This window comes from Anneissia japonica, unplaced genomic scaffold (assembly GCF_011630105.1).
Source record: "Anneissia japonica isolate Jap-2015-1 unplaced genomic scaffold, ASM1163010v1 scaffold17412_len611537_cov169, whole genome shotgun sequence".
Lineage (NCBI taxonomy): Eukaryota > Metazoa > Echinodermata > Crinoidea > Comatulida > Comatulidae > Anneissia > Anneissia japonica.
The window spans coordinates 200,621-226,416 of record NW_022695890.1 but is presented as its reverse complement, the minus strand read 5'-3'; the positions used below and the strand labels follow the sequence as shown (position 1 = coordinate 226,416).

The 25,796-nt window shown below is 35.5% G+C and overlaps 1 protein-coding gene across 2 annotated transcripts; it reads right to left on the bottom strand.

The window, feature by feature from the left end:
• Positions 1-972: 972 nt before the first annotated feature.
• LOC117101595 (ATP-binding cassette sub-family A member 3-like) lies at positions 973-24,997 on the bottom strand. Of its 2 annotated transcripts, none has more exons than XM_033241579.1 (21): positions 24,879-24,997; positions 20,915-21,187; positions 20,092-20,182; positions 19,060-19,353; positions 18,339-18,583; positions 17,190-17,427; positions 16,361-16,534; positions 15,706-15,887; positions 15,382-15,516; positions 14,155-14,430; positions 13,442-13,597; positions 13,134-13,344; positions 12,395-12,644; positions 11,220-11,386; positions 9,701-10,924; positions 8,505-8,713; positions 7,381-7,683; positions 6,391-6,578; positions 6,033-6,203; positions 5,024-5,214; positions 973-4,299 (listed from the first exon to the last, which is right to left on the bottom strand). In XM_033241579.1, the coding sequence occupies exons 2-21, from the start codon at positions 21,152-21,154 to the stop codon at positions 4,103-4,105; spliced, it is 5,142 nt and encodes a 1,713-aa protein (XP_033097470.1). In that variant the 5' UTR covers positions 21,155-21,187; positions 24,879-24,997; the 3' UTR covers positions 973-4,102. The 2 variants fall into 2 exon arrangements, with proteins under 2 accessions (XP_033097470.1, XP_033097471.1); XM_033241580.1 differs by having other exon boundaries at positions 20,915-21,181; positions 24,879-24,977.
• Between the last annotated feature and the right edge of the window lie 799 nt (positions 24,998-25,796).

Genomic DNA, 25,796 nt, shown 5'->3' with positions numbered 1-25,796 from the left:
GAAGGGTGTACGGGGGTTTCCCCGACGAGAAAAAAATGGGCGTGGTCGGGCGTCGCTAACAACCTGTCGAAAGTGGTCCCGGGTGCTGCCAGATAGAACAATTATGCTAGGTCTGGTCACTACGCCGCCAGTGGCAGTATAGAATGCCAAAAAAGCAACTTTCAAAAAGTCGTTAGTCAGGCACCGATTGGTAATTCAAACCATTATTTATGTACAGTATAAAAATATCCTTTTGGGGATTCTGTCTTGTCGTTAAATGCAGGATGAGGGCAAATCATATTGATCTCGGTTTTGGTTATTTGCAGTGCATCGAGAACGAGGGTTATTCCATGCATGTGCAAGAGTGAAAAATGCTAATGCTATGAAAGCTCAACTTTCCATCAGACGAAATATCACCAAGATTATACTGTACCCAAAATCCATAAACAAAACTGACAAACTAAGATAAATGGTCGATTTAAACATGAGCACTCTTTTCCACCAATCAAAAGCACTCTCACATACCTTTGGTTCAAATCAACTATTCCTCCAACTCGATCATTTTCGCACCCAGTGGTGGCTCCATAAATTTGCCGACAAGGGGTCCGACATATCTGACAGGGGTCAGAACCAAAGGGGACGACTAGAGCCAGGTCCGAGTCCCGGGATAAAAATTCCCTCTTAGGGTTCACAGGGACAGTTTTTATGGCTTAGTATGGTCCAAATTGTGCTTTTAGACCACAATATTAGGAATTGGCAACCAAAATAACGTTATTTAGATAGGAAAATTGTTATTTTTGACCCGGCGATCTCCTTGTGGTGTTGGACAATAGGGGGTCCAGGCCTGTCCAACGGGGAATTCCCTCCATTCCCCCTTGCCTGTTGGCGCCACCACTGTTATAGCAAAGCCTAATACCTTATCACTGCGCTAACTCGTCATAATATTTCTGATCTAAGAAATAAAGAAGCAAAACAAGTCTGAACAACAAAGGATTTGATTGGCGTAATTTCCTTTATTACATTCAACGTACAATTTACATTTCCTCTTCCTTATTAATCATGACGTGCTGTGGGATTTCCTGCGCCCTCAAGACACACCCCTTTAATATTAAACAAGGAAAGCAGTACTGATGATGACATAATTAATGTCGAAATATTGAATCCCGACACGATGGCATGCATTTCGATACTTGGAGTATGTATTATACTATCTTATTTGAGATTAATCAGTGGACCCTTCAGTACTGATATCTATATCAATAACAAAATTGTCAACAATTTTTTTTTTCTTCAAATATTAACTTAAGTATTTCAAATTCAGCATTATAATTTTTAATTATCAGTATATGATCAATCTAATCTTAATTACAATAAATAACCTAGGTCTTACTGTCTAACAATCTCGCATTCAATATTGGAAATCTATAAATATAAACTATACTAAATTTCTTTATTAAACTAAACACTGAATCTATAAAGACTATTTTAAAAAAAATAAAAATTCCATATTACAAATCAGGTAAAAAAATTCTAATCACAAATAAAACTTATTGCAAAAAATATTAATACAAAATATGAATAAGCATATTTATAAATGAAAAGTATATAGCAATTTTTAAAAGAAATGTCACATGAAGCCAAAACTTTGAAACTTTGGCACAAATCACTCCCCATATTACATATTACAAATCAGGTAAAAAATCTTCTAATCACAAATAAAACTTGTTGCAAAAAATATTAATACAAAATATGAATAAGCATATTTATGAATGAAAAGTATAGAGCAAATTTTAAAAGAAATGTCATCTGAGGCCAAAACTTTAAAACATTGGCACAAATCACTCCCCATAGTCCACTTCACCCCCCTGCAATAGTATTGTTTACCTACCCCTGCAATAGTAATTTACACAACATATGATTCTGGAGGTGGAACAAGTCTTCTCGGATAAGGACTATAAACCGTAGGCCCAGTGTGGACAATAGAGTCATGTGCACTATAAAGGACCCAGTAAATCTTTTGAGACGAGTAGGGGGTTACCCTGGTATACTGGCCCATACAGCTCCTGTTGTGGACAGACGAGAGTAGCTGGCACTGATTTACCAGCCAGCTCAGACACAAAGGGACCCTCAGGGGAGAAGAAAGTCACTGTATAAGCAACTGTAGTCCACGCTTTGAGCGCTCTGATCTTCATGAAATAGCGCAATATAAATGATGTTATGTATGTACAGTATTTATGTGATGTGCCTATCCCATACATGTGCATGATGATGTCATTATATTACACCCAAATATAGGCATATCACATTTATTTGTCATACAACATTTGAGAGTGGGGACTGAATCTAAGTTACACAGCTCAAAATTCTTATAAGATATCTTGTACAGTACTTGGGATTTTGAGAAAAAGGATATATTAGCAATAGTGGTCATTCAACTTGGAAATTTAAGCTCGGCTCCTGGGGCCCCACAGTAGGTGCAGTAGAGCACCAGCAGACAACAATACTTTAACTACAATGTTATAACAGATAGAGACACAACAATAAAATGCAAGAATCTTACAACTTAACTAAATGCTGAACAAAAATGCCACTAAACTGTTAAATTCTATATAAAAATTACATCTTTTAAAAATATTTTGACTCATTCTTATTATAAGTACAATACAGTAGCAATTTATAGAATATTTTCAATTTTTTTTATAATTCTCTGACAACTTCTACACACATCTACCTAAAAGAATGTTTTAAAAATTGCATTGTTTATAGTTTAAAATGCACTGCATATTATGTTCATCAACTCAACATAACTCCAATCCGAGTAATAAAACTTAAGTAGAGTAACAGCCTTACTCGATAGCTGAACATGAAAGAAAAAAAACATGTATATGGAATAATTGTTTAAAAATAAACAACACTAAAAATTCTTCGCTCATCTTGTACAATAAAACTATAGAAGCTTGGCCCTACTACAAAATTATTTGTATATATATATTCTCGATATTTATGTAAAAATAATTGCAATTAAATATATGCATCCTGGAATCTTTTAGAAAATTAATTTATATAAAACATATGCATTGCAATTAAAATATATAAAATTATTTAATTTGATTATTTGCTATTATTGTAGCAAATAGCATAATTTATTGCACAATTACCAATTAGAGACTTCATCACTAACTAAAGATAATTGTAAACTAACATCAATTTATTTATTAAATAAATAAAACCAGATGGAATTATTAAAAATATATCTATATCATCAACAAGTATTGCCATCTTTGATTCAAAGGTCGGCTGTCATGTGTCACCACTGCTTGTGAGTCTCGGCCATTCTATATATTTTTTCATAATTTCTCATGTAATAATAAAATAATAATTTTATGTAATTTCTATTTCATTGGCTTGTTTAATTGAGCGCATCTTTTAAGTGTTCAGCTGAGAACTCACTTTATCTGACAGTCGACGATTGTAGAGATTCTATGGAGAACACAACGCCATGGTGCACACTCAATGGGTCGGTTTTAATGCTGATCAACTCAAACTACTACCGACAATCAACAGACGGCGTCATGCCGTCTTAGCGGTCACACGGAGCGGAGTTAGATTCGTTGTACGACATAGTGAGCCCCCAGCTTTATACACAGACTATTAAATCTTAGTCTCGCACTAAGTATTAGCAAATACAGCAGCTTAATGAAAATCACTGTGAAATGGTTAGCGAGCATAGTTGCTTTATTTGTTTATTTGAACTCTGGGATTGTAGAAAGGGTAAAATATAGGATTTGACAGGAAATCACAAGGTAAGCATTCTCCAACAATTCATATCTTACAGTATTATAAAATGGACTGCAGCAAACATACAATATTATCAAGCTGCATCGCACATATATTACACAATAGCCTCTTGCATGATTTTCATCAGTATTTGCACGTAAGCCAATATTTCATGATTTGTGAGTCAGCTAGTGGCAGTGCCAGCATTTGTATGAGGAGGGAAATTTTTCAAAAAGAAAAGAATTCTTGTTTTGGTCCAACAAGTCATGTCCAACAGGAAATTGGGGTGGCCTATTCAATGGGGAATTTTAAGCCCCTCTGCCACTTGTGTCCCTTGTACATCAATTCAGTCATCCTCATCTCGTTGATTACGGGCAAAATTCAGGAAAACTTGCTCAAGCGTGGTCTGGCTGACAGAATAGTCTTCGATGTTGTAAACAGCCTTCGCCTTCTCCATGGTACCGAACACAGAAGCCCAACTTAAGTCTGAGCTACGTATATGGTAATGTACCAAACCTTCATGCTCATCTTTAAGTTTGCTATCTGTTTGTGTGGAGAAAAAAATGTTAATTATTATGTAAAATAAACAAATTTTTCTTTTTTGATTCATGTGAGGATTCGTCTGACAGGAAACTTTTTGGCTGGGCCCCACAGGACTTGCAGCAGCTGCAGTTCCAATATGTAATGGACACATTGTCTCTTATCCCACCTAACTTTCATGTGAGGGTTATTCGAGGAGCAAAGTGACCCGACGCTGGCCAGGTTTGAACCGGCATAAGGAGCAGGGACATTAACTCTAGGCCAAAGGCTCAGCTGTAAAGAGGAGATAAACCTTTGACAGTTTTATACTAGCACCTTCTCATTCATTTGTTGGTATGAATCATAATCGATTCTAGTTGCTGTTATTACAGTAATTGACTGAAACAGTCGTAGCAGGGTCTGCGATGAGCAGGTTAACAGCATGACCCTCCCATTTATACTACTGAGTGAAGAGAGGCAAACGTAAGTAAAGTGTTTTGTCCACGGACAGAAGCAATGCGGTAAGCGTCGGTCTTGAATTCCCGATCAGAAGTAAAACACTTCATACGCTGTGCCACACACTCCCACCACCTTCTTACAGGAGCCAGAAAGTATATAAACACAGGTCCTATAAGGATCTGTGACATAACAAAAGATTCTAATGCAAAAAACACCATACTTTGCAGTAACAATGAGCAAGCCTCATCATTTAGTGTTGTATTATTAATAAAGAAATCCTGAACCTTACCTGGAAATTTTTCTTCAATAAACACTTTCAGTTGACATAGATTCTGTCCACTGCCATCTGGGGCAACCTTGGCTAGTAGCGTGTAGCCCTTGCCAAATCGGCTTTTCAGATGTTGTATACTACCAAGGCATTTAAATTTTCCATTCACCATTATTGCAAGACGAGTACATAGAGCTTCACACTCTTCCATGCTAAAATATATAAATAAATAAATATAAACATTATTATAAACATAATTACATGCGGGGCTTGTTATTTGAAAATTGCAGGTGAGCTAAAAAATACACCTAATTGATTATTTGTGGGAGGGGGAAATTTAAGCTTCTGTGAAATAGGTTTTAGCTCTGATGAGGAGCTCTAGAAACACTCGGCGGATTGATTAATAGATCTTTTTTAGATCTACTGCCTCTATTATACTGCCCTCATCAGGCTGATTGAATAATAGTTGATTTATTATAGATCTTTTTTAGCTCTACTGCCCTCATGAGGAGATCTAGAAACACTCAGCTAATTGATTAATAGTTGACTGATTAATAGATCTTTTTTTAGCTCTACTGCCTCTACTATACTGCCCTCATCAGAGCTTTAGAGATTACAAGAACTTGTTTCACACTTAATTACTAACTGTGGTCATTAAAGTGGTGTTAGATTTCAAAGCAACACAAAATACATCCTTAGCAGAAAGCGCAGCCATAGTATTTGGGGGTTTTTACTATTTTTAAGGTGAGCGATTTTCAAAGCCAAGGTGCTCTATTTTTCACACCTTTGAAGAGGAGTTTAGGTGAGTGATGGTTTGCGAGTGCACTTGCTCGCATTAAATCACAAGCCCTGTGAATGTTTAAAATACTATAAAATATAAACAATACACGAACACACTTATCAAGGTCAGCTTATGCCAACCTTACGACTCGTCATCTGTCCTCAACTAGTTGCGAGTAGTGCTTATTGTCATCGTCATCATCATCACCAACATTAACACTGTCATTAAGATACATTTAATTCTACTAACCTGTGCGATGTCAGAATAATGGAGCGTCCGGATGCTCTTATTTGGCAAATGGAATCCCACAGTAGCCGTCGTGTTCCAGGATCCATCCCAGTGGAGGGTTCATCAAGGAAAACGACTGGTGGATCCCCTATCAATGCAATGGCCGTATTCAGTTTGCGTTTATTTCCTCCACTGAAACAACATGGAAAAATATATGGTTTAGAAAATATGAGATTAGAAAACATATACACTGTAGTGCCTAATGCCAGACTGTGAAGTAGAAGAAGGACTCGATGATTTAGTTAAGTGATTTTTATCAACTTGAGTGCAGATACCCCACTGTACACAATAGCCACGCAACAAACGATGCAGTACTTACCTGTAAGCCTTGGTCTGTTTGTCAGCGTGTACATTGAGGCTAAACAGACTCAAAAGCTTCTCAACTTCCTTTGGTATCATTGCCTCCTTAACGCCACGAAGCCTAGCATACATGAACAACGTCTCCCTACCAGTCATCTCATCAATCAAAGCATCAAATTGAGGGCAGTAGCCAATATTCTGTTGCACCTTTAAATTATAAATATATAGTTTGTAATACCATATTTAGAAACTCTGACAATAGAATTTCTCTAGTAGAGAACCTAAGTAGCATTTTCTTGTCAGGGGTGGTGCCCTGTCGGGGAGAAAAAAAAATTATATGTATTTTCCATATATTAGTAGACTATAAAATCGATTAAAAAGCCTTTGAAACCTCTAAATTTTCATTTTTTGCGGGGGATTCGTACCCTGGACCACTTTCAAAAGATTCTGAATGATACCTGATCGGGGACATTGGGTCACGCATTGGAGACACTTAGTCTAAGCACTTCACGCTGGTCACTGGATCAAACACACATGGAATACATACTCAGCTCCCTGGGAATAATTCCATAATGTTGCAGTTAACTAGTGCAGTCAGGGTCAAACCTAACAGAGTACCCGCATGTACTCCTGGGATAACAGACAACCATAGGTAAAGTGCCTTACCCAAGGACACAATTAATGCAAATTAAGGAATTGAACTCTGACCTTGACATTCAGAAGATGAACCTCACCCACTGCCAAAACACTTCTACCTCAAGCTTCACTCCAACATTCACCTGTTAAGCCTTATCCACACTATCACATTTAATTTGACAAAAATATGTGACATGCCTAAATATGGTCATGATGACATCACATGACGATATATAGGCACATCATGACTATATATGGGCACATCATGACTATATATGGGCACATCGTGACTATATATAGGCATGGTTTTCGATAGTGTGGACAGATCTTTAAAATAATGGAATTTGAAATAGAGAATAAAAATGTGTTTTACCCTTTGAATGTTGTACTTCACACTAAATTTCTCAATGAATGCATCTCCAGCAGTTAATGGAACATCACCAGTTAACATATTAAAGGTGGTCGTCTTGCCAGCACCATTAATTCCTAGGAGTCCAAAGCATTCCCCATGTGGAACCCCGAGGCACATGTTGTCAACGGCCACCACCACATCTTTCCCTCCTTTCTTTGGGTACACTTTTCGAAGCTCCTTAATGATCAGAGCATCGGTTTTGAACAGGTCATCTACGGTAGTGTACAGTATTCGATCTTGCTCTTTCAATACATCTTCGTCTTCCTACAAAATTATAAATACATAATTATTTAAACTATATCTTATGTGAACATGCAACCTGAGATCAAATGATCTCACAGGTTAAGCTGGATGGCTGAAATTGATATAGTATAGTAAAATGTTCTGTGTTACCAAGGTCACAGTAATAGGGCAATTTTCATAGCATTAATATTTGCCTAATTCAAACTGGTAATAACTAGTATTCAAAGAAATGGGTGTCTTAAGGAGCAGGATATCTTAATATCTTTGATAAAATATTATTTTGTTGGTGAAATAATGATGAGCAAGACAATGGCGAGTCAATGGCCAAGAAGCTAAGGTAGGGATGGCACAACCTACTGCCATAATATCAGCGCTGGTTGGACAAAAAAAATTAAGGAGCATTTATTTGAGTATATACATTTTCATTTTATAGCAAAAAAATTTAAACGCATTGTTCAAATAAACTAAACACCTCGTTCGTAAAAACGCTTCCCTCAGGTAAACGCCAAGCAAAAACATTCTCAACAATTATTGTTGAGAATGTTTTTACGCCCTGGGGCATCTATTTGAATAAATATGATAATTTAAATATGGTAAAATAAATGAATTATAAATCAATCTTAAAATTATTAATTAAAAATGAAAATTCTATGTTTTAGATTAAGCTTTTTATCATATTTGTAAATAAGTCTCTTTTCAATTTTATTAATTTAAACTTGTTATTTTATGTACTGCAATTTTGTACCACAAAATAGGACCATGTATAAAAAAGGTTGTTACACGCTCCGGATATGTTCAATAAATAAATAAATATAAAATACATTAACAAAACATTACACTACCTCTACCATTGGTTCTGGTTCAGTGGGTGCTTGAATTTTCGGATTGCAGCATTTGCCAAAGATCATGTACCTTAACGACCTAAAAGCACCAAATTCTATAAGTAACACCCAGGCAAAGTATATAACACCGGCGATAGCTAAAAATACCAGGTCACGACCAATACCAGGAGTCTCCCAATCTAGGTAATTGTCAACATATCTAATGCTTGCTGAAAATGTAAATGAAGAAAAATGTAAATACATTTTTTAATTGAATTATGAATTAGTGCATATCAAGAGGGCAGTATGCATTTTAAGTGATGAACAAGAGAATATTATTAAACTTTTCAAATTAAATTTATATTCTTATTTACAGTACTGTACAGTAGGCCTGAGCAAATGCAGAACAGCATCTTGACGAGGGCGCTCAGCTATTTTTGTGTGCGTTCAACTATTTTTATTTTTCATTGTTTTTAATACGACTTATATTGATAAAACTGGTCATGTTGAGCCAAGCACTAACTGCGCCCGAAGGTCGTTGGTCAATGCGTTTCTCTATGGAGAACGCAGCGCCACAACACGCATGCAATGGTTCGTTTCTAATGACGTTCCGTTCAGACTGCCACCAACAACCAGCAGACGTCGCATCATTTAACGCTTACAGAAAGTGGAGTTGGCTACACCGCCCAATGATGGTACGTCGTATGACGTAGTAAGTCCCAGGCTTTTAAATAATCTATTATATCAGGGGTTCTCAAATGGGAGGTCACGGGCAATCTCAGGCCCGCAAAATTTGACTTGGGCCTAGATTTTTAACTGTATTAATTCTGTATTCTTGTTATGTCGACTAGACCTATAAATTGCCCCACAAATTGTAGCGATTTTATCAATCAAATCTGAAAAGTTATTGCAGCAAACAGCAGAGAAAGGAAATCATAAACACGCCAAATTTTGGCCTATCGCAGTCACTTGCTTAATGTTTTAGGTCAAGATGCCCTGTATAAGTGTCTAGAAGCTTATTATTTTCTAAATATTTCTAATTGCAGAGGGGGACATCACTCTCCCAAGCATCTTTCCCTGCGTTTTTTAAATGGTACCATGTGCCGAAGTACACTTCCTGCCCTGGCCCTTCAAACTTATTCAACTAACAATTTTGGCCCTTATTCCGATATAGTTGAGAACCCCTGTATTATTTGGTAGAAAAATATTATTCTTACGGTTGTCTGAATATTTGCAGAAAAACTCAGCCTCAGGACTTGATTTGCAGATTTTCAAGAACTGATAGTTCATGTACATATCATTCATAGCCTTTGCGAGACAAAATGATGGAGAGAACAGGAAGATCCAGTGAAGCGTATTCGCAACTGTCATCAAATTCAATTCCGGAATTTCCAGAATCTCCACAGCAAGAAATGCGGTGGTACCTAGGAGAATGTTGAGGATTGTCATGCGGACAAACCCAACTGATGGCGTCTTAAACACAAACGAGAAGAGATACATCAGGGGTATGATACCCCAGCCGTAGAGGAAGAGGAGTAAGAGGACGTAGGCGATCCTGCCGTCTTCCGTATAGGCCTCAACGTCGAATGCGAAGAAAACTATCAAGATTAGTAAGCATGTTATCATGTAATTAATGAGATCCCAAAGAAAAGTTGAGAACCAAAAATTGGTGATATGCACGCCGCTTACAAACTGGATATGCTTTGCTTTCGTTGCACGCTCTTTAATTAGGAAAACAACAAACGTGCTTGCAAGTATCGACATTCCAAACACCATATCGAACGCAATCGCAAAACCTGTTGTGAATCCACCGTTTATTTCGTCGTCTGCTCTCTCAGACACTGAACGTGGCAATGGGTGGTTGATTGTCATCAAAGAATATGAACTGTTCAAAGATGCTTTAAGTAGGGCATTGCTGTACGCGTTAAGGGCAATAGCAGGCGTGTGCCATGGTTGATTGTTAAAGAATGCAATCCCGTTTAAACGATTATCATCTGTATTATTTTTGAACACAGCCGCTATCAAATATTCATTATTAAATGTTACCATGTTTTTATTGCTTTTACGAATGATCACGTCTTCCATATCACAGGTGTCATTCTCTTTGTTAAGATTCTCAGTCTTCGTGATAGTCCCATTAAACTGTTCGGCAAATGCTTTAGAATATTGGCTATACCGCTCTGAATGAACGTCATGGCAGTAAAGCACTTTGGTGGCACCGTAAGTTGCTGGCTTCAAGGTTAATGCTGGTAAATCGGAAGGCGGCGGAAATGAGTTGACTGCTAAAAGGGCAAACGCGGTGAAAACTAGCGGGATTAACAGCTGGGCCAACGTTACAAGCAGATTACGTCTTGTATGTATAATTCGTTTAACAAACATTCCATAAAACTGTTGGATATACAAGTAAATTCCTGAATTTCGAAAAGCATGCGTTACAAAACCTGCAGAAAAAAAAAGACAGAAAAATTTTATTATAGTAAAAACATGGAAATATTAGAATTTGCGGAATATGCATTATTTTCTGGGAGATTGTTGCTTGTTTGGCAGAGTGCGAGTGGCCGTCTCAATGTCTGGGAGACTCCCGCAACTTCTGAAAGACTTGGAGCCTCTGATTGAGTCCTAACTTGCCACCACTGTTTTAGAACTGGTGAGTGTAGTAATCTACAGCAACAATGCAAAAAATAGTTTCAAATGCATTGAAGTTTATATGACATTTGTATGCTACTTAGTTCCTACCAACTTCAGGATCAGATGTCGACAGTAGAGGGGTTGTCTCATCATGAGCGTGGGACTGTACATGTGACCTTTCAACAGACAAACTTTCCTCACTGCTGATTGAGGAGGCATTGCTACGGTAACCACTGCTGTCATCATTTTCAGTGAAGCGTGACTGGTTTCCAACTCTGGGAAATCAACAGACAAATAGAAATTTAATTTTCAACTTAAGCTAAATTGTACTAGAACTCAATACGTACAAGTCAGGTATTCTACAAAATTCGGGTTAGGCAACTGGTGACAGAGGTGGTGGGAACAGTTTGTATTCCCAACCTCAATGTCGGGGTCTAACACCCTCACTATGCATTTCGCTTATGTCAATTCAAGATTCAATTCAAGGTTTATTCCTAAAATGCATCGTAATTAAAAATTTAATTACAACAAATGGTTACAATTTACATATAAAAAAATGACAAATATAAAAAAATATTGAAAAATTTAGGAAAAAATGAAATTCAATAGTATCAAGAAAAAGAAAGTTGAAAATACAACGAATATACAGTATGTAGTAGAAAAACAATGTCAATTGTCCTTGAGCAAGGCACTTTATCTACATTGCCTTATCAATGGGTACCAGGAAAATGATTGGAAGTAGCCTGTGATGAATTAGCATCCCAAAATGCAATGGCCGTATTCGACTGGTCATTCTTCGTTAAACCACGAAACCATCAAAATTATATTAACGCAAATGTTGTTGCTAAACTAACCAATCAGCCAAATTTGTTTTGGTCACATGGATAACTTAACGTTGATTAATGCACTCTTGGTTTATGTTAATATCTGTTGTAAACGAAGTCTATTTACGAACCAGTCGAATGAAAATAATACTCAACAAAAAATCGCAGTCAACGAAATGAACCAGTCAAATAAGCCCAATGCCTGGGCGGATGGTTTACCAATTTACACGCACATTGCATCATAGGGCTGACAAAACCATCTCCACTGTCTGTGAGCACTGAATGATGCGACATCCTTTGCCGATTGTTAATGACAGACTGAGTCAATTGTCACTAAAAAAACTGCATTGCACAGAGACACCGGAAACGTGTCAGCTGACGACCGTTGGCGCAGTATGTGCATAGCTTTAAACATCTGGATTAAGATCTTAATATGACCTGGACTGAAAACTCACTCACTTTAGAAACACCTCTTCCATTGTGGTGACAGATACGCCGTAACTTCTGATTCCAAGCTCCTCCCGTCTTTTCTCCATTGTATTAAAGAGACCTTCAAAATGGGTTACTTGATCATTTGGAAGGATGAAAGTCAGTTCGTTTCCGATGTTATTCTCCAGCTCCGAGTCCTTAATAGAAGAATAGATCATGTTTTTGATCTCTGCGACATTGCAATTTTCCGCTTTTGAAATCGTCATATGATAGCCGACACCTGGAAAGAACCAGTAAATTATATTTATTGTTAATAATACCTTCATTTTATATTTATTCTCTTTGGAGTCATTTTGACCCAATATGGTATAACCAATTTAAGTTTCTGTATTTGAGCCAAACAGAGATTAGAGACTACATTATATATTCATTTTAATATAAACAGATGCATGAATGTGTCCTAATCAACAGTATGCTGTTTTTTATATGTTGTGTAAGACACAAAAAGCATATTTGATGAAAAAGTTGGGAACGGTTAATGAGATACAGATTTTTGAATATTTAAAAACTGAGGAAAAAAGGTAGAAAAAGGGTGATTCCATTCCTATTTCCCCCAAGTTTTGAAATATTCAAAAATCTCATTAACCATTTCCGAGTTTTTCGTCAATTATGCGTTTTGTGTATTAGAAAAACCAGTTGTACATCATATCTTTTTTTTTAATTTCCTCCGGAGTTTGGCTTTAAAAACTCTAATAAGTTAATACCATACCGTATCGATTTTTAAGGAACAAAGATGATCCACAACACTGCAGTTCCCCCTCAGCCATAATAGCAATGCGGTCCCCTAGAAGATCCGCTTCGTCCATATGATGAGTTGTTAAAAGGATTGTGCGGCCTGCACGGTGCTGTTGGAGAATGTCCCAAGTGAATCGACGTGCTGCCGGATCCATTCCAGAGGTTGGCTCATCTAGAATTATTATCTAAACAAGAATTTTACACCTGTTAAAATTACTGTCATGATCATTACCAATAATATCTTATGATAATGATCCGAATAATATTTTTCCACCTGTTTACCTTTGAGTCAGAAATGAGAGCTATTCCGACTGACAACTTGCGCTTCATGCCACCCGACAGCGCTTTAGACCGAACATGTCGTTTGTCTTCAAGTCTTAGAGATGAAATGTACTTGTCAACTTCAGCTTTGACAAGTCCTTTTGGACAATTCTTTAGCTGTAGATGAAAAATCAGGGTAAAAATTGTCATTTTTAATAGCAATAAATTATTAAAATCAAAGCATTTATGATTTTTAATTTGGTCAAGGAGTCTTCATTAATGCGACCGAAAATGGCTTAGTGACGAAGACAAGCAAAAAAAGTCATTCCATGCAAATTGTTTTGTCCAAAACATATTAAAATGTCAAACTTTTTGAAATCTATTTTATTGCACTAAACTACACTTTCTATATCTATACATAATGCTATGCTGTCATTTTCTCCATTTTTTATGTTAAAACAATTTTTTTTACCGATATGGTGATGGTGTCTGCCTGAGAAATGGAGGAAACTGTAAACTTTGAAGGCCTATTTCACAATACTATTCTTAAACAACTGTATGTTTAAATGCCTTTAACTTCACAACAGAATGCTGGATTTAAATGATTCTTTTACCATTTTATAACTTTTATTTTACTGCTTAACAATGTATTAATAACGAAAAATTAATTTTTTTTGCGATAAGTGACTGGTTTGGCTTGGCTTTACCACATATATAAAAAGAGTTTAACAAACCTTTGCAAAAAAATATAGATGTTCTTCCACAGTCAGATCATCAAATAGAACATCGTGCTGTGGACAAAGTCCAAGGCTGGAACGTACACCATCAATATCCTCGCATATGTCATAACCATTAACGACAGCTGTGCCATCAGATGGTGGGAATAAGCCGGTCAGCATTGACATGGTCGTTGTTTTTCCCGCTCCATTATGACCGAGAAGTGCGGTTATCTGACCCTCAAAAACATTAAGTGATATCGCATTGACAGCCACTTTCTTGCCTTTAAATACCTAAGGAAGTTAAAACAGGCATGGCGGTAGAATATTTAGACACAAGGTTTTAAAAACAGGGTGAATATGAGGAATTAGAGTTATTCTTTCTATACCTGATGGGTTTTTTTTAGCTTCAAGCAAAGTGGATTGAAAAGTAAGAGAGCACAGTATGTTTGTATTCCATGAAACACCTCCACAATAATGGAGGCTCTTCTTTCTATATTCAGTATGTGGATGATCAACTTTCAAAAAATCTTTTGACCTGGTGGTGTAATTTTGATTTTTAAGTGAGGAGCGCTCAGTCAGACATGATGTTTTTTTTCATACTTTCGATTTCCTTCACATCGAAAACAGCAAGTACACTCGCCACTTACAGGATGGAATGATGCTTTATAAACCAACTCTCTGTAGGAGGCTTAGGTAGTGGAGTTGTTTTTGGTCGTGATGGACATTTTTTTTTAGGAATTTGATTGGATCTACCACACACCACATTACAATAATCAAAATGTTATATATTTTTTTTTTAAAAAAGCTTGTATAAACAGATGATACGCTCTTGTACACAGTTATGGACAGCTTCTGACTTTGATATATGGAAACAAAACTACTTAAACCAAAAGCGTGGCTTGTTGACAAAGTCAATGTAAATTGTTCTATAAAATCCGTGTTTCGATTATTTCACAGTTCATTTACAGTTTCAGTTTCTACTGGCACTTAGAACTGATATTCCAACAATAGCAAACATTATTCAGTTATGTGCCATAATACATATACAATTACAGTGTAACAAAGTACAATTAGTACGAAAAATGGTAAAGTTAAAAATAAACATTCTAAGAAAACTAAGTACATGCATGACTTTAAAATGGCTGCTAATATATTTTAAAGCGACAATTTAAATTAAATGTCATAACTGAATTAATACTTACCTTATATTACCAATGCTTACATTATATTACTACTGCTTACCTTCTTCAGTTTCTTGATCTGGATTCCTGCAACCGAATCCACTGGATCCTTCTCAAAATATTCAGAGTCTCTGGTGTTTTCATAGTCTTCTTGCTGTGGCTTATTGGTCACTTGTGTTCCAAACCAGTAGGATTTCTACAGAAAACAATTGAACTAAATATTAGACAAGGCTGGATACAGTGGAGGTTACTGATTTTTTTTACAACGGGGGTGGTTAGCTACTGTGTAGGCTGCAAGAGAAGATTTTTCTAATGTGTTCCTTTAAACTAAATGTTAAAACCTTATTTATCCTAAAATTAAAACAAAATTTTGTTCACTACGTGCCATAAATGGGAAATACCACTTCTTTGGAATACCAAATTCTCCTGGAAATACGGCCTCGATGTACCATGTGATAACACCATAAAGAACAGCATCCACAAGAAGCATTACTATTACATCGAGGAAAGTAAAGTTGTCGTCGGTTGAGATTGGTCTGGCGATGTTGCTCCACTGTACTCCTTCACCTAAATCAGGGATAGGCATAAAAATTGTTCAGATGGTCAAATTTTTGAATGAACACTAGCAGCCACTTATTGTGGAATTTTATATTTTCAAGTGCATTTTTCAATTTTTAAAATAAAATTACATTGTATTATACTGTAATTGTATTATTCTTTTTTGGTAAGTATTTTTACTGACGATCAGCGGCGATCGTAAATTATTATCTTGTACTGTATTATATTATACTGTATTGTACTTATTTTATGTTATCCATTATCAACCGAGTCTGCAACGCAAACCACATCCCAAATACAATAAAAGGATTTAACAAGATATATACTGTATCATATCACATCATATATATTGTATGATCATAAATATTAACTATAATACTGTAATTGCAACTCTTTCACTGGTTCTAATGTGAAAATGTGTGAATATTCAGCTTATTGTTTTTACATTAAGTTTCTTTAGTAAATTATCTACACTGACTTACCTGTTCCCTCAAATAAGCCAATAATGAAGGCACCAAAAGCCATGGCAGTATTGGAAAGGAGGCAAGCACCAAACTTAGACGCTCTACTCAGACTACTGTAGCGGTTGATCAGAAACATGTACGGTATGTAAGTGAAGAACCAAACAACTCCTGCCACCACTGCAGCTGTGTTGGCTACAAGAAGGAAACACAGATGTAATTAGATAAAAGTCTGGTTATTTAAACTGTCTCTGTAAACATTCCAAAAAACACAAAACATTCATTTTAAACCATTGTATGGCCTATTTAGTATGATCAAATAATTTGTTTTCATCTATTTTTTATATCTATTTTTTTAGAAATCTTAAAAAAGGGGAGCTACAAACAAGAAAAATTATGAATATTTATGCTAATTGCCAAGAAAAATATTTTCAAATAATAAATAAAGAATATATCTAATAGTAAAATTAAATTTACAGCTACTATTGATGTTAAATAGCAGTCTATTTTAAACAGTTTGTATTTTAAACAATTTATATATAGCTTTTAATACTTTTTATATTTCTGAATGTTTTAATAATGTAAATTTGCAGCAATTCATTTTATTCTGCAATGCCATTTTATTTTTGAATAAACCAGAATTGAATTGAAAAAAAAATAATGTATACAGGTAAAATATACATTTCTTTTCTAACGTCTCTATATTCTGTCTATTCTTTCCTTCAATTTTGTTACCTTTTCATTTCTTCCTTTTCTGTTCGTTGTTTATTCTATTCTTTCCATTTCTTTTGGATGGATATTTTACACTATGTAACATTCATATTTAATGACTAAAAATCTACATAATTACCTTTTGAGAAAAAAACACTGACTGTGAAGCTGAGACTAATGGTGGCCAAGGCGAAAGCAAGGAAGAAGACAAAGATCACCGTTGGGTCACTGTTGCTGATGACCGATCCCTTGTCCCCGACTTTGACCCAGAACAGGATTGTCATGAAGAATGTGCTGATAGCCAAGAACAGAAAACATTTGGTCAACCATGCCGACCAATGCAACCAATTGTTCAAGCCCATCATTTTCATGGATTCCTAAAATAAAAACAGAATTTGATGATTCTAATGCACTCTTGCCTTGCAATGTCCAGAGAGATTTTTGTTCAACTGGTTTTCTTTGGCCAATAGACACATTCCGCAAGGATTGTTGACAGCGGGTCACGTGACATGTAGTAGGTATTACTATGGAGAATTTCCACTTCGATCAGTGTTAAAGAGGAAAAGGTAATGTTATGAACTTATGGTTGCGAAAACAACACCCCCCCCCCCACAATTAACGCGAAAAATAACTGGCAAAGAAAGGTACTACGATTTTTCAAAATAGTATTTATTTACTCTTCTTCTATTTATTCTAGCATTCAATGTGCTTTTGAATTTATATGTGACCCTTTGTAAACCTTAGCTAGTGTGCACACCCTCACCCCCCCTCAAAAAAAGTTTGACACCCTTCCCCCTATTGAAAATCATGCTCAAATAGTTAAAAATCACCTACCACCTTATTTTGTGATTGTGTTCCCCCTCATTTAATCACTGTGTCCCCCCCTCTCTACTTCCATTCTCCCTGCCATCACCCTCATTTCAAGACTCTTAAGCCGGACACTCCCTGCGTCGTACGCCGGTCATACAACTGTCGCACAATGAATCCACATTTGCTTCTGGCGAGGATAGACGACGCAACGCTGTCTGCTGATTGTCAGTGGCAATCTTAACGGATCCTCATTAAAAAGACAAGCTGTTGGGTCCGCATCTTCGTCGCGTTGCCGTCGCACGCAGTGAGTAACCGGATTTAGGTACACTACTGTAAAACACATGTAATACATTTCCAACCTTACTGTAAATTTGACCTCACATCTTGGTGGTCTGAGCGAACCCTGTTGGACATGAACTCGCATCTATGGCAGCGATTGTGTTACATATTATTTTACTATATAATATCACCAGCTTACCTTAAGTTTTTTCTCTTTCTCTTGGACAATACTTCTGGTGATGTCTAAGGCGTTTAAGATGTAGCTGATGAGAAGAAGCACCGGTAGTTGAGACTGAATAACAAGGATGAAAAGATCATCATTGTACGGTGGATATGGGAATCGTTGCATATTAACCGAGATGTTGTTGGTTACTACGCTGCTTACTTTCAGAATCGACTTATCAATTGCATTTTGAAGTGATAGGAATCCTTCTCGCCAGTAACCTGTAAATGTGAAAAAACACATAATACCTTACTTTGAAGTGAGGTAAGGGAGACTTTGTTTATACCTTGTTTCCCAAACAAGAATTTAAGAGGGCAGAAAAAAAAATGAAAATAAAATTTTATTTTTTTTATTTAGCAAATAGTTTTGCAAAAACATCCAGAGGGAAGAGAAAATAAAAATAAAATTTCACTGGTGAATGTAAACAATGTAGTAATATGGTTAAATGCTATAAATTCATATTTAATTAGAAAGAAATAATACAGTATCTTATTTTTGGAGATTTCAAGGCAGCGACAGGCATAATAAAAATTTTAAAATCCTTAATTTTTTTTCTGAAATTTCCATTTCTTCGTACACTAAGATGTCCAATTTAAAATAATAATGTCACTAGCACATACAAACAAACCAATGCATTATGATTAACATGCAGAAAATAATATTACGTGAAATAAGTAAATAGATGGTGCTGTTTTACCTGGTTCCCCTCCATGTTTATCATCAGGTTCTCTTGGTCCTGGCACTTGAACGAGTGGATACAACATATTCGTCTTCCACCTACTTATATTACTGTTACCGCTCGTTTCATCCGAAATAGGAACGTTTACTTGGCTGGCTTTCAACCGTATACTGTACGTGATGTTCTTTGGAAGTACGTTTTTGTTATCAAAATTGTCAACAAATACGATTCCACCCAAAAAAGTGGCATTTACTTCCATACTTTTGTTAGCAGCATATTGAAGGAGCTCCTCTTCATTTTCGAAACCAGTAGCTTAAGAAAAACAAACAAAATATATTGATTGTATCTTTACCCACAAATCTACTAACTCCACAGAAACCTTGGTTTTCTATACAAGCTTGAGTAGTATCACTAAACAATGAATTGCACAGATGAAGACCCACTGATAGTAGAATGAAACGTAGCAGTACATATATTTTTACCTGGTTTAAATTAAGAATTCTACAATTAACTACTGTATGGCCTTATGTGTCAAATGGCATGAAGAGGACAGGTGAGGAGAATTAACTACTGTATGCTGTATATTAATCATTGCAAACCAAATAAAAAGCTAAGTTTGGCAGTTCCACCAAAATATTTTTGAGCTTTTTTTGAGTTTCAGTTTAATAATACAGTATTACAAAGATAATTTGTAATCACAAAATTTCAGAGAATCAGGTTCAGATTTTGACGAGAAACCAAGCCTTAAACTTAAGGTACGTGGTAAAACTACCTTTTGTAGGAAATTATCCCTGTGTTTGGGGCCACAGATCAGATTGTCATGAGGGGGCATGGAGAGAGGTGTGCAAAACTAGACCAAAAAAAAAAAAAAAAGTTGGTTGGATTGCAGCTTTGATTTTTCATCACTATGGTAATTTTAATACCCAGTTGAGGAGTGGGGTGCATAAGAGCTCATACCACCCCCTTGACACAGACCTGGTATTTATGAGTCAAGGTTTTAAGAGTTTAGGTTTAATGTGCCATAACATTTAAGATTAAAAACTTGTTTACCATTATCAATTGATACAAATGATCCTTCTAAGCTTTTCATAACGTCCCTCATTAATTCTTTAAGTACTGGATTGTTGGGCGAGTATGCTATTTCCCATTGATGTTCATATGGTGTTGGTTTCAGATTAGATGGCAAGTGTCGAATGAATAAAAAAAAAAATCAATCTACAGGTAACAGTAATAAATCTGTCTCTTATACACATCTAGATGTGTATAAGAGACAGGAAGAGGACAGGTGAGGAGAATTAACTACTGTATGCTGTATATTAATCATTGCAAACCAAATAAAAAGCTAAGTTTGGCAGTTCCACCAAAATATTTTTGAGCTTTTTTTGAGTTTCAGTTTAATAATACAGTATTACAAAGATAATTTGTAATCACAAAATTTCAGAGAATCAGGTTCAGATTTTGACGAGAAACCAAGCCTTAAACTTAAGGTACGTGGTAAAACTACCTTTTGTAGGAAATTATCCCTGTGTTTGGGGCCACAGATCAGATTGTCATGAGGGGGCATGGAGAGAGGTGTGCAAAACTAGACCAAAAAAAAAAAAAAAAGTTGGTTGGATTGCAGCTTTGATTTTTCATCACTATGGTAATTTTAATACCCAGGTGAGGAGTGGGGTGCATATGAGCCCATCACACCCCCTTGACACAGACCTGGTATTTATGAGTCAAGGTTTTGAGAGTTTAGGTTTAATGTGCCATAACATTTAAGATTAAAAACTTGTTTACCATTATCAATTGATACAAATGATCCTTCTAAGCTTTTCATAACGTCCCTCATTAATTCTTTAAGTACTGGATTGTTGGGCGAGTATGCTATTTCCCATTGATGTTCATATGGTGTTGGTTTCAGATTAGATGGCAAGTGTCGAATGGAGAAATCCTGGTATTCTGTTGCATTTGGATGAACAGTGTAGGCTACTTTTGTGCGAATGGCGATCAAGATGACAGCAAAGACAACCGGCATAGCAATTTCAATAACAGTCCATATCATCCTACGTTTCTGAAGAACGTAATTCTTCCAAAGGAGGAGCGTAAATTGGTTTGCACGTCGACCCATCGTTACCGGTTAAATATACATATATCTCTATAACTGGAAGAAAAGAGTAAGAATGCTGGAAATATATTTTTTCGCAATTGGCTTTTTAAGATAAAAATTGATAAAAAGAAAAAAAAATAATACAAAGAATTAATTAAATTGCCTGCACTAAAAAAAAAAAAAGAAAGAAAAATTAATCAACAGTAAAATAAAGTTGAGGAATATATTCCAGGTCAGACAAAAGCATTAAAGGATTGTCCAGATTATCAAATTTTATTTGACAAAAAACTGTTGTATTCAATTATTTAGTCACGATGTGCCTATATATGGTCATGATGTGATGTTATCATGACCATATTTAGGCATGTCACATGTTTTTGTCAAATAAATTTTGATAATCTGGACAGCGCTTTAGGCTTTGCCAACACTATCAAATTTTATGTGTGATGTGCCCATATATGGGCATGATGATGTCACATTACAACTAAATATATGGATATACGTCTCTCTCTAATTAAAGACCACTTTTGGGACCGGGGTTTCCATGGTCTTTAGCAGCTTTGGTCTCCAAATAGAATAATAACGATAAGACATTTGTTAATTAGGGACCACAGAAAAGCGGTCTTTAATTGGAGGTGGTCTTTAATTGGAGGGAGACCTGTGTCTCATTTATTTTTACAAAATTGAACAACACTGAAACATACTTGGTGCCCCCTGTCAAACAGGGAAAAAGAAATCAAGGGAAAAAAAAAAAAACAGAAACAAAAATTTAACAACTGGAAATTGAATTTGACCATGATGAAATTTGCCAATCTCTTGAGAATGATGCAATGTTGCTGTGTATCGATTTATTCAAAAGATAAAAACAGGCTCCCAGCAGGAGAGTGTGTCTACACAAGGAGTTATAATTTGTGGCAAAGACAAGCCAAACTAGTCACTCATCGCAAAAATCAATTTTCAGCTTTTAATACAGGGTTAAATAGTAAAATGAGAGTATAAAATGGTAAAAAATCATTTAAATCTGGCATTTTGTTAAGAAGTTACAGGAGTCTAAACATACAGATGTTTAAAGAACAATATTTCAGAAATTAGCCTTCAAAGGATTTTGGGCATTTCTAAATCATCACCAAATCATTAAAAATTGTTGTTTTAATATTGAAAATTGGGAAACAGCATAGCATGTTGTATATAGTATATAAAGGTTAGTTTAAACAGATTTCCAAAAGTTTGACATTCCGGCTTGTTTTGGCCATTATCTCTGAAAGAGGATTTGCGACGAGTGACTGGTTTTGCTTGTCTTCGCCACATTTTTATAAATCCATGAAGAAACTTAAGACTAATATGCAAGTATTTTTAAAAGGTACCAAATTATTTTTTTAATGGTTTCAATTTCCCTTTCATTTATTAGATAGCCAACATTTTTTTTGTAAACATCCTGTAATAAACACACTAATCTAAGTCCGGTCTTGGACTATCAAATCATGTGAAAAAAACAAATATGGTGGCATAACATCATCATGATGACCATATAGGCACATCATGGCCATATGTGGCAAAGATAAGCCAAACCAATCACTCGTCACAAAAATCAATCTTGAGATATTAATACAGGGTTAAGGAGTAAAATAAGAGCTATAAAATGGTAAAACAATCATTAAAATCCGACATTTCCTTATGAAGTTACAAGCGTTTAAACATACAGTACAGCTGTTAAAGAACAATATATGAGAAATCAGCCTGCAAAGTTTATGATTTCGGGCATTTCTCAATGGGGAAAATAACAGCATACTGTAGCATGATGTACAGATATATAAAGTTTAGTTTAGTGCAATAAAATAGAATTTTAAAAATTTGACATTCCTACATGTTTTGGCTATTCTCTCTGAATCACGATTTGAGACAAGTGACTCGCTTGGTCTTTGCCACATATATATGCACATCATGACCATAGGCACATCTTGACTACATGGGCACACACCAGTTTTAAATATGGACCAAGCAATAATCTTTCTGATTGATTCCGCTTCAAATCCGACATATTAATGAGTCACCTAACTGTTGTGGTCTTTATCCCATGTGCTGCACATGATATAAGTACAATAATAAAGCCATTCATTATTGAGCCCCTGAGGGTCTATCAGGGGGTCCATTAAATTCCAACGCAAGACAGATTTGAACCAGGGTCTTCACCACAAGAAGCTGGAACATTACCTGTCGGTCAAGTGCTAAGCTTACTGTAGAATTATGAGTGTTTTTAATTAATATTGGAAATGTTTAAATGTCAACATTATAACAACTTATAATTCAATCATTGAAATATATTAGTTTTTATATGATAATAATACAAATTATATGATTAATAAAATCCACACTATAATTTGTATATTGTATAATACAAATTATTAACATGAGGCTTGCCATTTCAAACACAGCCGACTGTCACTAATTGTTAAACCGAGTAATTAGCATAATGACCAATTATTTTTTAAGCTTATAATGTGGAAAATACAAAAACACAAAATTGACATTTTTTCTACTGGAGTGCCAAGCTTCCCCAAAATCTGAAGTGTTGCTGCATCTACCTCTAATCATAGTGGGGAAAGGTGTTTGTGAACTCAAGTACCTGTTTAAGAAAAAAAGATCCCTCCTAACATTTACAAAATCCTGCCTACGGGTATGGGGCTTGACATTCAGTATTTTGAAACAAGAGCAACAAACACAATTTACTATTGTGTACTGGTAATTACAAAATAAAATGTCTTTACGTACAACAAGTGGTTGTTTGACGCTCTTTCAAACTCATGTACATCTACAGTACAGTATGCTCTACTTTTACGTTCATTGGCAGAAACCAAACGTTTTGATGTGTTGCCAAAGAATGAGCGTATGTACATGTGCAGTGCGGCGAGAAAGGGTCCATAAAAAAGAATGTATAAAATACAAAAAAAAAAATAAATTTAAGAAGTGCAAGTAAAATTAAAAAAACTTTGGATGATGCAATAGCCGCCTTAAAAAAATGCCTCTGAAGTTAGAGAAAGATACATTTTCTGGAAGGTTATTCCACCAGTTGAGGGTTTTTGTAGAAAAAAAAGATGTCCTGTAGACAAGTATACGAGTCAAAATTATTTGTTATCTGTTTGGGTCAAAGATCTTGTGTTGCTCATGAGCGTAAAAGAAATGCTTTTGCAATCTAATTATTATCAGCTCTAGTGTCTCTCACAGAAGTCAGAACCTTACATCTGGCACAGATTTTTTATTCCCAGACGTTTTTCCATTTCACCACTAGTTCCATTTAAATTTGTTAACATTTTTTCTCTATCTTTAGTTATAGTTTCAATAAAATGACTGAAATTTATATTAATGATATGATATGCAGTTGTTTACAAATCAATAATTTAAACTAAGAGCTGCTCGTGCACAAAAGTACCGACAATTGTCATTACAGAAACGGCAAAAAACTATGTTCCAGCTAAAATATTACTTACCTTAAAATGTCTATTGTTCATTCGTATTAAATACGTAGGCTTCTAAGCCAGTTCTAGGCCTAAAATAAGGTAATAAGAGACGGGTCAAACCGAATCGTCGGCCTACTGACTGTGCAGGAGCGGTACAATGTCGATACACAACATCTGACAGCTCTCTGCCTTAATTAATGAACTAACAACATCAGTTGTTTTGAATTACAACATAATTTATGAATGTTTTATGACACAAATTAACAAAAATGTGTTAAAGGAGTACTTACAAGTAATTAAATATGATAAATTGAAGCTTTTGATACAGTACTATGGCCCAAACAGGATCATAAGCCCATGTTTCCTTTGTTGTCGCAAGCTCACCGGCGTTTACTTTTCATATGTTATAACATGGAGGTATTATAGAGAACATGTTATAATAATCCAAAGAGTAGAAAATAAAAATCCCAGCCATCCAGCTGATAAAGGGTCATGTGAGAACTCGCATGTGATACGTATGGAACGCCAAATCCGCCAAAATACGTTCCCAAAGCCAGAGTACAATACAGCAAGAGAGAAGAGTACATTACAGAACAAAGCACACACGAAGATAAAAATATATTATACAATACGACAAATTTGGTTATCTGTGATGAAACACAGTCATTTCTTGGAAGATTACCTCTAAACATTTTCAAAATCAATCTTATATATTAAAGTCAGGCTCTGGAGGTAAAAAAATTTTTGATATGTTGTAGAACTGATTTTTCTAAGACAGAAAAAAATAGTTTGACGAAAAACTGGGGGTGTAACTGCCCATTTTTACACCTTATTCCCCCAGTTTTTAAATATTAAAAAATTTGTATCTCATTCACTGTTCCCCAATTTTTCGTCAAACAACTTTTTTCTGTCTTGGAAAAATCAGTTCTACAACATATCAAAAAATTGTTTTCCTCCGGAGCCTGACTTAAAGTAAAGGATTGTCAATAAAGTTAAAATGTACAATACAAAACAAGCTCATGGTGGATTAAAAATACATAGGCACGAAAAGTTACGAACATTGATAATAAATCCACATAATATAGTAGTGTATATTCATTAAAATATGTACTTCTCCCTCCATATAAAGACCCCTCTAATTAAAGAAAACATTTCTGCGGCCTCCGTTGGATAGCTCTCTTTTATCACCAGATGTTGCCTCCAATTAA